Source organism: Haliotis rufescens, unplaced genomic scaffold (assembly GCF_023055435.1).
Source record: "Haliotis rufescens isolate VD_foot unplaced genomic scaffold, xgHalRufe1.0.p SCAF_4, whole genome shotgun sequence".
Classification (NCBI taxonomy): domain Eukaryota; kingdom Metazoa; phylum Mollusca; class Gastropoda; order Lepetellida; family Haliotidae; genus Haliotis; species Haliotis rufescens.
In genome coordinates, this window is record NW_025964112.1 from 8,512,066 (window position 1) to 8,526,684 (window position 14,619).

Consider the following 14,619-nt stretch of genomic DNA (forward strand, 5'->3'; position numbering starts at 1 on the left):
TTTGTAAAGAGTAAACCAAAGGTTTATCCATACTCTCCATCAAATGGACTGATGTGGATCTATTACCTTTTCCAGATGAATTTAATTAATTTAATCAAATTAAATTCAAACTGGTAATTAGTCATGAAATGATAACAAAATATGGTTCCCTTATTATGTCAACCATTCTGAATGAAATTTCTGTTATGTATTTGCATGTAGACATTATTCAAATATCAAAATGAATGGGCAATCAAATCACTGCCCAAGTGAGACAAGAGGTTTGAAATACATTTTCCTCATGCAAGAATTCACTATGCTCAGAGCTATGGTACTTCCAACAAAATAACATGGTTTGATTGAAGCATGTGTACTCCACAGTTTTAACATTGGCTTGTTCTGAGTGAGTGTGTGTGAGTGAGAGAGAGAGAGAGAGAGAGAGTGAGCGTGTGAGCAAGTTGAGTTTTATGCAGCTTACACCAGCAGTGGATAGGGCACCAATATTTTAACTTGACATATTGTACTGATGCCGGGACTCGAACCTGGGCCTTCAGCGTGATGAGCCAATGCTTTAATCACTTGGCTACCCCACTTAGCATTTGTTTCTGGGTTCTTTTACCACTTGACAATCTCTACGTAGACAGTTCTGAATAGTGAAACATGTTAACCATTTCACAAAGACCACAAATCAGAAATAAAAAAACAAGTCTGACCGACATCTTGATGTTTTTTTACTTTCTGAGAAGGCAACAGCTATGTTACAATGCTGCATACATCACACATTCCATTCTGACTGGTCAGAGTAACAGGACAACATTTGACCTAGGAGCAAAAAAAACCCTCTGATTTAAACTACAATTGACTGTACAGATGAGCAAAGATTATAATACAATCATCAACAATTTGCATATACTTAGCTGGGTACAAAACTCTCTCAGATCGAAACAGTGGAATATACCATGACAATCATGGCCACAGACAAACAACTATTTCTGATCTATGACTATTACATAAGGTGTCTAGAATAACAGCTTTGACAATGTCATAGTGACTAAGGTAAAATTATATTAATGTCTGTGACTAAGAAAGAAGGCATATTCCACAGTTTCCACAAATAAAACAAATCTCAGGAATCATAAATAATAACAATGACATCATGAATCAATTGGTATGTGAATATGCTGGATAAATAACTACATCTAATGACTTGATTAAAATGTTGATTGTTATTCAAATGATGAGACAATAAAATCACCTGGGATTGTTGAAGGACCGCCCATTTTACTCCAGACATAAAATTTGTTTGGTATCATTAGTAATGTACTTGTGTTAGGCATACCGGTATGTGAATCCCTTATGAAAAACATTCTGTGGGAATTATTTAAGAAACTTGATCCAATATTACTGTTTAATTTGAAAAATGAATTACATTAAGGCACTTATTTATCATACATAACTAAAATTAAAAAAATAATTATTTTCTTCACACATGAATGAAGGTACCAAAAATTTGTTTTTATTAATTATATGGATGTAACAGAAGAAAATAAACATCACAATTCATCTTTGCATTTTCTATTCTACAAGAAGTAGTTGATACAATGAAGGGTACTGAAAACAAAATTTAAGAAGTGCATGACTTGAAATGTTTCACTTTCGCATATCAATTGTTTCAGTTTCATAATGATATTGTTGTTTCGAAATGATATTGTTTCTATTTACACATGATACAAGAGCAAGACTACAATGAATCATAATCCTGATTTTACAATGAATCTTAACCTCTACTAAAGAGTCAAGTGTGAGACTGTTTAAATGAATTAAAACTGAAAATAACATAACCTTAAGCTTGAATAAAAGCACGGAAATATGGCATATTGTCATTTTCTTCTTTTGAGTCCAGACACAATTTATTATATTCATCTTACATTAAAGTGTTAAATTTATGCTTGATAAAAGCACAAGTAATTACTACATCTACCAACATTTCTAAAGGACTTTTACCAAATCTTCATTTGTGTCTTTCCTTCAACTGACATTCTGGATATGAACATCTATGCATATTCAATCACATGTTAAAAACATCACAATCCACAGGAATTACAGGTTAATCTGCATCACAGAACTGGGGGATTACATACTTCCTGATTAGCTCTAAGAGACATCATAACCAGACCAGGCCTGACACTGATTAAGGTAAAGGTTCTGGTACAAAGAACAAAGTGTTTCCAAATGAACAACATTTGACATCCACTTTCGGTCACTAAAACACTTTGAAGATTTTAACTTCTCTATCGAACTGAGAAGATTTACACAGGATAATCTAAGTCAAACCTCTAGCACTGTAAAACCTCAACAGACCTTGTCTGTTTTCATTTAAAAGCACATTTATCATGATTTTAATAAGCAACACATGCAATAATCAGTACATCTTCCTTGAGGCCACAACAAATACGTAATTAGATTTTCATCCCATTCTTCATAAGTGTGAGGCAGGAAGAGCCATTTAAGTTAGTATTTTATTATTCCTTCTAAACAAGCTGTTAAGGCATCTGTTGCATTAGGTGTTGAATGCACTCACACGAAGCATGGATATTTGGTAGGACATGGATATGATGTTTTCCCATCAAGCATAGAAAAGGAATGCACAGTGATTCTCTTCATCTGTAGGTATTTAGGAACAACAAAATGATGTTATGTTGGGCATTTGTAGTGAAGTGGGCAGGGATGGAAATCTAATACTTTATTATGGCCTAAGGGTCTACTCAAATACACCTTGATTTTCTAGTTTCTAGATTTTCTTGAGACATTTTTCACTACATACTCAGTGTTGAACATCAACATCATATCCTGTCGCTGCTAAAGATTTTCAAATTTGTTTTCCATTTGGCACTGAGCAACTTGTTGCATGCATAAAGTTCAAGTAATAGTTGCAGATTAACCCAAACAACAGGCAGCATACATATCTGTAACGTTACTGCATCAAAAGGCAAATCTTTTATGTGATTCACAGTGACTTTACCACACTGCAGTCCATCCAAAAGTTTATGCAGCAGACAGTATCCGTATTGTGCTGATTGTCTTGGCATCAACATACAGGAATTCAGGAAAGACGAAGTTCTCTTTAGGCATAAGCTACACTTTACATGGTCTTGGAGGGCTCATCTATAATAATAACAATAATTTGTCATACATGACAATGTGTAATCCAGGTCCAATCTGATCATAACCATGACATGACTCATTTTTGGCACAAAATGAATCCATCCTTATTCATGGTAATTAGTCATGGTGAACATGCCTTTGTTTCAGTTCAAGACACAGCAACACTTAGCATGGTGGTCATATTTCTCTCCAGTGGACAATGACCATACAGGTCTGACTATCACAATCACATTATCTGTTACATCTGTTATGATCACACCAAAAGCATATCACAGAATAGGTTTTGGTAGCTGTCAAAAATAACAACAGATCTATGATTGCACTTCAAAGTTTACCATCTGCACATACTACACTACATGTTTTCCACAGCACCTTGAACTTGACTGAAGCAATAACCACTGTTCTACATGTCACTTTCATCACAATGTTGGACGTGGAATCCGGGGTATAAGAATGACGGGACCCTGTGGCTGTGCTGGGATCAAAACCTGCTGCGACATATGCTGCAGACCAGGGACCAACCCCTGCAACCCATGCAAGCCCTGTAAGCCCTGCAAGCCCTGCAAGCCCTGCAAACTTTGAATACCTTGAATGCCCTGAACACCATGCATGCCCTGGTAACCCTGTAAGCCTTGAAGTTGCTGGAGGTTCTGTATTGTCTGGAGACCAGGAATACCCTGAAGACCACCCACACCTGCTGGGAAGTGCAGCCCCCCTTGAGTTGATGCTAACAGCTGACTGTGCAGGGACTGGCCAGTTGCCAGCTGGATACCTCCTGGTGTTTGTATTGGGTAAGCCTGCATGCCTGACATAGGAGTTGCACCAGCCATGTGTGGCATGGCAATGACTGGAGCTCCAGCTTGAATAGGCATGCCCATCTGATTGAGGACTCCTGCAGTATGTGGCACTATGAATTGTGGCTGAGCTTGAATTAGTTGAGGTGTCTGAGCAAACTGAACTGGACTGGGAATAGGTTGCTGTAGAATCAAGGTTGGCTGTTGTACCAGAGGAGATTGTGCAGTTGGTAGCAAGATGGTCTGAGCTTCTTCAACAGCTGCTGCTTCCTCAGCAGCAGCTTCAGCTGCTGCTAGAGCAGCTGCGCTCTCTTCAGTATCCATTTGTTCATCTTCATCAGAGCTTGATTCAACAGGCTCACCGTTTTCCATTTGTTTCTGCCTACGCTGTTGTCTCTTTGCATGTTTCACTGCTTGTTGTTGCAGCTTGCGATACTGCTCAGCTTGTTCAGGTGGAATAAGGGGTTCCATTGGTTTGGGTTCCTCTTTCTTTTCCTCTTCTTTCTTTGGGGGTGGTGGAGGTTGAGGTGATGGTGATTTTGGAGGTGGAAGTGGCGGTGGTGATCCTCTAGGCTTCATGTGATCTGGGGGTCCCATCATTCTGGGTGGATAGTGGCCCATTCCAGGTGGTGGTCCTCTGTTAAGTGGGGGACCTCGCATCCCAGGTGGGGCCATGCCAAGAGGTGGTCCAAATTGTCCTGGATTCCTCATTGGAGGTCCTCTCATTGGGGGTCCCATCCTTGACCCTGGTGGTCCAGGACGCATTCCTGGCCCTGGTCCCATACCTGGGCCACCTGGACCCATTCCATGTCCACCTGGACCCATACCAGGCCCTGGATGTCCCATTCCTGGACCACCACGACCTGGATGTCCCATTCCTGGGCCTGGTGGACCCATTCCAGGTCTTGGTCCTGGTCCTCTGGGTCCCATTGGTCTTCCTGGCCCCATGTTATGACCCATACCATGACCACCCCTGGGTCCCATTGGACCAGGACCCATTCCCATTCCAGGACCACCTGGTCCCATTGGACCATGGCCCATTCCAGGTCCTGGTCGATGTCCTGGTCCTGGTCGTGGGCCAGGGAAAAACATCCCTCTTGGAGGAGGTCCATGTCCATATCCATGTGGTGGTGGTGGCGGCGGCATATTTGGGTAATGGCCCATATCATGTCCCATACCCATATCTGGATGCATACCATGTCTCATACCATGCATCATGTCATGGCCCATGTTTGGGCCATAATCTCCCATATGCTCATCAGGTGGTGGTGGAGGTGGAGCAACAGAAGTGTCTCCATCTCCTGAAGACCCAGCATTCGGTGTTGTTGCTGACTGTCCCTCAGTTTGTCCAGGTGGAGGCAATGGGATATTAACAAGTTGCTTAGCATCACTTTTCTCAGGTACTGTTTCCTTATCTGTTTCTTCCTTTGCAGGTAGAGGGATATCTAAATTACTTTTCTTGTTTTCTTCCCCTGGAGTTCCAACCAGAGCAGCTCCACTTGGAGGTTCCTCCTTGGTACTGGTATCTTTAGTAGAAATAGTAGCAGGTGTTAGTTTGGAGTGCTTTGATGATAATGATGATCTGTAGGAGTGTCCCCTGGAACCTGATCTATGTCTAGAACGAGATCTAGAGCGTGTATAAGACCTTGATCGACTGTAGGATCTGGAGGAGCTTCTTGACCTAGAGTAACTTGATCTACTTGATCGGCTATAGGACCGTGAGTATGATCTATTTCTTCTCGACCTGTGGCGAGAATGACTTCTCGTGTAGCTTCTTCCAGACCGTGAACGACTGGATGACCTTGACCTGCTGTACCTGGAATCATCGCTGTAACTGTGGTAAGAACGGGAACGTGATCTGTAAGATCGAGATCTGGACCTGGACCTAGACCGTGAATATGACCTTGACCGTGATCGACTAGCCCTAGATCGACTAGCCCTAGATCGACTAGCCCTAGATCGACTTCTTGACCTACTACTGTATCGGTCAGAGTCAGAAGATGAGCTGTAAGATCTTCGACTCTTATTTGAAACATTTTGTTTATCATTGTCCCTGCTTTCATTTCTAGAATTTCCAGATTTATTTTCAGTTTCATTACACCCTCCATTTGGACACTTTGGAATTTTCTCCTCTTTCTTGGAATCTTTTTCTATATCTTCACCTTCACTTTCACTGGTATCCCATTTAGATTTGCTGGTATCATCCGCAGGTTTGCTTTCATAGATTCCTTCAATCTTGCTCCAAGTGTCTTCACTTTTCTGACTTTTTTCTTTTAGTTCTGATTTCTGTAACTTTGCAGGTGTCAAGTCATCAGTTGTAGACTCACTTGCATTTCTCTTTCTCAAGGATCCAGTTTTAGCATCTTGGACATCAGGAGTCTTTATCTTCTTTCCACTTTTAGCATCCTGCGGTGATTTCTGTGGTGTCCCTTTTCCACAGACCTTATTCAGCGGGGATTTCATTTCACTCTGTCCAGAAGTTGACTTTAAATCTCCAGAGGTCTTGTTGACATTATTTGTAGATTTTCTTGGAGTAAGTGACTTTTTAGGAGTTTTATCAGGTTCCCCTTCATTAGCAACAGACACCTTACATTCCTGCTTCAAATCTGTCTTCTCACCCCCTGACTCAGATGACGCAGTGTCTTTATATTCTAGCACAAGTTTATTTTTCTTAGCTTTCTTCTTCTTCTTTCTGGGTGGAACATCTGCATCACCTTCTACGGTGGCTCCTTCTACGGTGGCTCCTTCAGCTTTGACAGCTTCAGGGTCAGGTTCACTAGTTTTGTGTTTGCGTTTTCTTCTTCTTGACTTCTTCCGTGATGATTTCTTGGATGCCTTTTCTTCATCAGATGGCCCCTGCTCCGTTTCACCACCCTCATGGTTTTCTCCCGTCTCTTTAGTATGTTTCTTTTTAGATTTCTTCTTCTTCTTTTTAGATTTCTTCTCAACAGTTTCCTCACCATCAGCTGTCTTATGTTTATGCTTTTTCCTCTTTTTCTTCTTCTTCTTGTGTTTAACATTTTCTTTGTCCTCACCCTCTCCATCTGCTGGTTTGGCATTTTCCTCTCCATCAGCTTCATTGTTATGCTTTTTCTTCTTCTTATGCTTTCGTTTCTTTCTCTTTGATGATTTTTCACTCTTCACCTGTTCAGCCGTGAATTCAAATACCTTTTTGTCATTCTTCCCTTCTTGTTTGTCAGGTATGTCGTCCTTTTCTGTCTCAACTTTCTCCACTTTTTCAACTTTCTCCACTTTTTCAGTTTTGTCAGTTTTGTCAGATTTGTCAGTTTTGTCTGTTTTGTCAGTTTTCTCTGTTTTCTCTGCTTTCTCAACTTCAACAGGTTTGGTCTCAGGTTTAGCATCTTCCACTTTTACCTCAGCATCCTTCACTTCTTTAGTACTGTCCTGAACCTCCTCTGGTACTACTTTCACTTCAGGTAAGGGATCTACAGCTTTAGGCTTAGACTTCAACAATAACTGACTGAAGTCAAAATAGAGGGGGTTGCAACTGAAGCTCAAACATGGTTCACATTTAGTGTACTGAATCATATCCTGAGGCCAGTCCAGTTCTTTGTCATCCTTGCTGAGGATCTTCATGAAGGAAAATTCTTTCTTGGAATCAGGTGTTTTTGCACTACTACTGGGAACAACTTCAGCATTATTGTTCTCATTGTTTTCTTTCTGTTCTTCATCTGGTTCGGGTGCAAATGCTGCTGACGTCTCAATCCTGGCTGGAGCCGTCTTCGTGAAGGAAAAGCTGATACTTCCCTTCTGATCATCCTCTGCAGATGTAGTAGACCTGCAGCAGACAACACAAATTTTGTATTAACATGTGACAATATGTTCAGAATCTGTCATGATCCATTTAAGTTTTGATACAACAAAGTGAAAATTGAGTGAATGTTGTTTTATATTGCAGTCACAGACTTATTACAGCTATGACATGACAGCATGTAATGAGTGAGTGAGTGAGTGAATTGGATTTAACACAGCTTTTAACAGTATTCCAGTTACATCACAGCGAGTTAGCTTAATGTGGGAGGAAAGCCCGAAGTGATGCAGGTCTCAGACGTTTACCACTTTGGTGAAACCCACGAGCACGGGTATGGTGCTGACAAACCTAGAAACATAATTGGGGCGAACTGGGATTCGAACCCACAATCATAGGTTTCTGGCGTGCCCAAGGGACGCAACTCTGCACAGTGAATTGCGGCGCCTTAGACTAGGCCACCCTTGCGTCAGGTCAAGCATTGAGCTGGTCCATGTGACATTTTCTGCACAAAAGCTCTACAGTCGAAGTGTCATCTGTCTCAAAAACAATTGTTTGTGTGCAATGCATGTTTCAGAAAAAGCGCAGTACTGAACACCAAAAACGGGCATCTCATACTGTACCAAAGTGTGCAATCAACTTCCAAGCATGCTGGGAGAACAACTAACCACACTGAGGAAACAATAGTAGACTTACTTATTCGAGTTAACATCATTCTTTTCACTAGGGTCCTCTTTGCCAGTGACTGCGCCAGATGCCTGTAAGATAAATTCATACCATCACCACGATGTTAGAAAACATCAGTATCCTCATAGCACATCCTCTTATCACATAAAACTAGTCTCTCCTACCCTACTTACTGATGGGGATAAAAACAATCCTGCATAAATCAATTCATGAAAAAATTACATCAATTAGGCGATGTTCTTTATCCCTTTAGTCATTATAAGTTTCTTATATTACAGGAAAGTACAATCCAACCAGATAAAAGCATAATTTACAACATCATGGAATATTTTCGACAGAACTTCAACATGATGATACAACATTTGGAATTATATGAATGAAGAAATGAAAATCAATACAAACATACACAGAGATTTATCTAGGATTCCAAAATCAGTGCCTTAGCAAGCAAATTCAGGGTGGGGTGGGGGGATGTGACATTGTTCCAAACTGAATTAATTTTTTTACAGTTCTTATTTTCGTAAATATCTGAGAAATTGGTAAATGTTTCATTCAGATTGGAATTTTTTAATGACATTTGCTTCAGATTTGGGGCCAAATATCGGCTTCTAAGCAGATCTAGATAAATCCCTGCCAACCAATAGTAAACACTGTCATACTCAACCAGAAATCATCTTAGAAGTTAATAACCTTTTTAAATCCAAACAACACTTTCAAAAAACAACTTCTTAGATTGACTTTGAAAATACATGATTTTCAAACTGAGTATGACAATAGTGAAATACATTCCACAATTGGGAGAGATGAATGAGACATTGGTTTAACCAGGACTGTATCCAGTATGCAGTTGTCCACAGAGTACAATGTGCTTTAGATATTTGTTATGAGTGAGGGTAACCAACTCATTACAGCAAGCTTGTAACTAGAAGACATGCAACCCCAAAGCCAATAGATCTTACAGGTTTTCTGTTATATCATCTTATAAAGTTACATGGAGAACACAATCGACACATGCTAAATCTATAAAAAATTATATACAACTAATTAAATTTATTCCAGCAGGATATGTTGAACTCATGTTAAATAGTATTATGTCTATGGCCAAAAACTTTCATCAGGAATGTTCAATGATTTGAAAAACTAAGGTTCTTATTCCCATAAAACTAAGTAATCAATTAATGACATGAATGAGACATCCATTAAATGGTTTGTTGAAGAGTGTTAATATAATGGTTTTAGAAGTTACTATGCTCAGTAAGAATCTGAGAGGGTGATTTTCCTTTGGAATCTTTTATGTGTCGATTCTGCTCTTTGTACTACTGACAGCAAAAACAAGCAAATGAAGGGAAACGTTTCTGTTACAATTTAAGTCTAAATATTGATAAATTGACGCTAAATATTTCATCAACTTATAGTCAAACCACCATCTTGACAAATTTGATAATCACATCATTTCATGCAACAGCTTTTGGCATTAATGGACAGGATAAATAACATGTATGCCTCAGCTAATGGACCTAAATCCGACTTGGAGTATACATGACATCACAACTACAATGTGGTAAAATCTTGCTCATATCCTGCTCTGTGTGTTAAATGAACATGTTACGTTGATCCACAAGACTAGAATGTGTATATACTTGTATAACACTCTGATTATCTTCAAGAAAAATGGTCGCTTGACACAATTTCAGAATGATTGTCCAATATTCTGGAAATGATAATCAACACGAATATTCTACTTTGTGACATGTTGACATCATGATGTGGATGTGAACTGCCTTTAAACTGCAACATTAATCTGAAATAATGCTGTCATTATACAAAAGCTTGGATGACCACTTCTTGAAGGCTCATTTTCTACTAAAAACCTCTCTTGGCAAAACAGCTTATTGAAGGATATTTTGTATAAAACTTTCAAGGAGACATTTGAAACAGGTTTTAATAAGGTTTAAGTGATTAATAGTTGTTGCAGATTAATGTCCTTCTGGATCATCCAAATTTGATAAAATGACAACTTTGGTGAAGTGCAATGTAGATATGCCAGCACTCATACAACTATGTGTTAGCCTTACACAAGGGGTGAGAGAACAGGACTTCTTAAACAGCATCCATCATGAATGGAAATATCCAATAAAATAAAGGACAAAATGTCATCAGAAAAAAGTAACTGAAGCAAGACATTGATCCATCAAGTTAATAATGAATGTATGGATGTAATTTTTCAATGACAGTTATTTGCCCAGGGTGCAGAAGTCATATGTTTGTCAAAACTATTTGAAAAGTCCTGAAATTGATCACACTGGTAAAATGTGTATTCAGATCTATACTGAAAGCAAATCTGAAGATCAAACATCCATGCTAAAATATGGAGTACTGAGCAAGTCTTCAAGAATAAAATAGGGGAAAATATCCACACCACAATATTGTCAAGGCAACATTAATTATCTGGTTAAAATGTCAAATTTCTTACTGTTGTTTTGAAAAGAAAAACATCAACATTATCCATACAGATTGCAACTTATGAGAACTGTTATAAGTTTAGACTTGATTAAAATTATATTTTGTAACTTTCTAATTTTCACACATTAAAAGTGTAAGCATGGTAGGGAAAGTGGTTATTTTGACAAAAACACATACATACCATAACACTCTATAATCTCAATGTGCAGTCACTAATTATGTTCAAATAATTGCAAAATGGAATATGTTTTTACAGTTCATTTGCATATTAGCTTAACATTTTCAGATTTTCAAACAATATAAAAGCAAGCAATTTGAACAAAACTGTAAATATTGTGTGATCGGAAAGTCTGAAATGGAAGCTCATTGAGAAACAGCGTGGTGCTGACTCCACTGTCTGCTTTTGATTTGATGACCACAAATGTTAGATGTTTCAGTTCTATGATGAACACAACACAGATGATGAATTCACAATTACATCATCATGAACCAGTGTTAGTACAATAGAAGAAGGGCATCCCCCCAAGGGTTAAGTAAATGATTAAATAGGTACATATTAATAAAAAAGATACTTGTCAATTAAAGTACATTCATGCAGAAGGGGTACCAACCAAATGATACAAAAACCATGCAAACAATATCTGTTTTCCCAAGCCCAGCCCAATAACAAGCCACATTGACAGTGTTGCCCTGAACCACATGGTTAAAATCTTATATTGCATAGCTTGTATATTTATAGGTAGATCTATCATGCCATTATGTTGTTATCTCTCAAACTGTATCAGATAACTACTTTGTTTCTGCACATTAATCACACATTCTTTATGTTACAGATTTTAAATACAAACAAATTATCCCTGACACAAATGCTCTTGGCAACCTCTAAACAAACTAAACAAAATGGCTGCACATACAAGAGCAACCCACAATCAACAAAATTAATGCCCTGTCTTAAGTGGGTACATGAGAAAGCAAGTTTTTAATTCACTGGATTAATATGTATATGAGTGAGCGAGTATGGTTTTACACCGCTTTTAGCAATATTCCAGCTATATCACAGCGGGGGATACTAGAACTGGGCACACATTGTACTGATGTGGGGAATCAAACCCGGGTCTTCAGCGTGGTGAGCGAACACTTTAACCATTAGGCTACCCTTCCACCCCCTGGATTAATACAACACTGCAAAGCAGTAACAGTAGTTCCAACTGTTAACCACATATAGTGGTTTTCTTCAGGAAGATTTAAATACCCATCAAATGTTGAGTCAAGAAGAGGAATGAGAAAAGCGGGTCTAGGGGGATGCACGTTGTGGGGCATGTGGGTGTTATCCTTGGAGGGGCACTAATTCTGTTGATAACAGTATCACTCTCTATCTGCAACTTTTTTCCTTATAAATATTAGAGCACAGAAGTTAGTAAACTCAAACACTCTTATTATCAGAAGGTGAAAGCCAAGCATGGCAAGTTTTGCAATACTACATCTACATACTTAGATATGTCTACAGGAAAGGTTAATGTTCTGTGAAAACAATTACAGTTATTATTGGTCCCATTTTATTTCATTAATTTGAAAATGTTTTAGACCAAAAAGTTATGTTTACGTTAATTGAAGTCAAATCAAACAAACAGGGTAACTGGATAAAATAAAGAAATAAGAAACAAAACAAATGACTGAAAATTGACATGTTACTCTGAATAAAGGAATGAAAGCATCAGCAAGGGAAAATATTGAGGATTAAGGTATACACACACACTGTCAAAGTAAAACCCTTCTTTTCCCTCTATTTGATATCTCCAAGTTTTACTCAAGGTTTCATAATGAAATACTTAATGGTCTTGTGATAAACTCAAGAAACAGACACTATCCACTTGTTTCCATGGAAATATCAACAGCAAAGGAACCAGCTCACAACTACATTAATAGGTGTGCAAGTATTTCTAGGAAACATTAAACACTATCCAGAGTTTGTTGTTAATGCTGCACCCAGCAATATTCCAGCTATCTGATGGTGGCCTGTAAATAATAGTGTCTGGCAGTATTCAAGCCATATCACTGCTAAAGTGACCAAAAGTCAGCTTCACACATTGTACAGATGTAGAGAGTTGTACCAGGGTGTTCCATGTGATGAGCCAAACATGCTTTAACCCCTCTACCCTTGATCCCTTACAATCAGCGTGACCACCTTATCCCCAACATTACATGTGCAGCAGGAGAGTGTAATTACATCACAGAATGCCTCTTAGATATCTCCGACCTTCAAATATCATGTCTACTGAAACCCTACTTTTGTGGGGACATTGATTTTCAGGTATCAAAATTTGAAACTATATCCTCTTACACAGACAATTTAATGGGATAGGTACTTGACTACAATTACCTATTCTTTTTCATAGTTGAAAGATATATATTAAAAAATACACACACTTCATGTAAATAAAAATATTTAACAATCATAAAGAGCCATGCAATTCTACGAGACACTAGAACAACCATCATGGAACTGATGTTAATGTTTCATGTCAACCATCTTTCATGTCCACAAAAACCTGGCTACTTCTAGACGTTCATCAATACACATCATTTGGGGAAAACAAGCAAACACATCCGACAACTTCAGGATCAATTTTGGATTTATGCTCAACTGATTTAAATGTGTGATAATATTCATCGTTTCAATAAGAGGCATTAAGCTGAAGGTAATGAATGGATTTGCAGTGTGTCATCTAGATTTGTAAAACACAGCTGGGCACATGATTTTCATAGCAAAGCAAAGCAAAGTAACCTGTCCTGATACACAATTTGACTGATCATATGACCCTGAACCTCTTATTTATTCAAGTCAGCTGAAAAAATTGATGAGGATCTACCAATGACAAAGACCATCTTCACCAATGGTCATTTGAAATTGAACCAACTCAGAAAATAATTATCTTACTAACAGGATTGGCTTCATATCGTACATATTTCTGTCATATTGACTGTCATGTGTCTGTCCTGTTTTTAAGTGAAAATCTGTCAAAATCAGGTCAACTTACCACAGAACCAAAAATGTTAACAAGACTGGAGACGGTGGACATGACACTTATAGCTCAATTGGCCTCTGGACCAGATGGGCTAAATATAAGATCAACATGATCTATGATTTGCTCTTACTAATTTCTTAAAAAACAAATTCCCAACACATTGATTTTTTCATGCAATTGAGTTTACAAGAAGATGATCTTGTACTGTTAGTCTTGTACAGTGAAATTTCAAACTAGAAAAGTAGCAGTCAAAATCATAATGCTCTTGGACTTTCTCCAAATCCATATAACGATAATAACACAACATGCAACCACATCCCTACAATTGTTATGATATAGAACTTGTCTACATGAAACAGCTTGCGGTGGATGCACACATTCACTCAGCCACGGACATGTCACAAGTGAGTGACCCATGCGACCACCCCTGTAGAAAATGGCCAATATTCGTAACACAAGTGCCATGGGGAAACCTGTGTGGGGCAAATCAGTGTGTAGTCTACACTACGCTAGTATAGAACGGGAGAGAGCTAACTACGAGTTAGAGTGCACATTAGAATGGGCATAATCCAACAATACAACATAGCAAACCCAGGCATACCAATATAAGCCAAACATATACACACTTTAGGGAATGCACAAAATCTTCCACTGTTCGTTCTGTTTTTTCATCCAAGGTTCCTTCAAGAAACAGGTAACTTAACGTCCCATTACATAAAGTTAAAAGTTAATATTA

At 38.5% G+C, this 14,619-nt stretch overlaps 1 protein-coding gene across 2 annotated transcripts in view; it reads right to left on the reverse strand.

The window, feature by feature from the left end:
• Positions 1-693: 693 nt before the first annotated feature.
• Positions 694-14,619, reverse strand: part of LOC124135845 (G patch domain-containing protein 8-like) — a 53,626-nt gene continuing 39,700 nt past the window's right edge. For both annotated transcript variants that reach the window (XM_046501464.2, XM_046501465.2), the window contains 2 exons: positions 8,404-8,465; positions 694-7,737 (listed from right to left, as the gene is read on the reverse strand). In XM_046501464.2, coding sequence (XP_046357420.2) covers positions 3,564-7,737; positions 8,404-8,465 — 4,236 coding nt within the window. In that variant the 3' untranslated portion in view covers positions 694-3,563. The remainder of the gene's footprint in view (positions 7,738-8,403; positions 8,466-14,619) is intronic.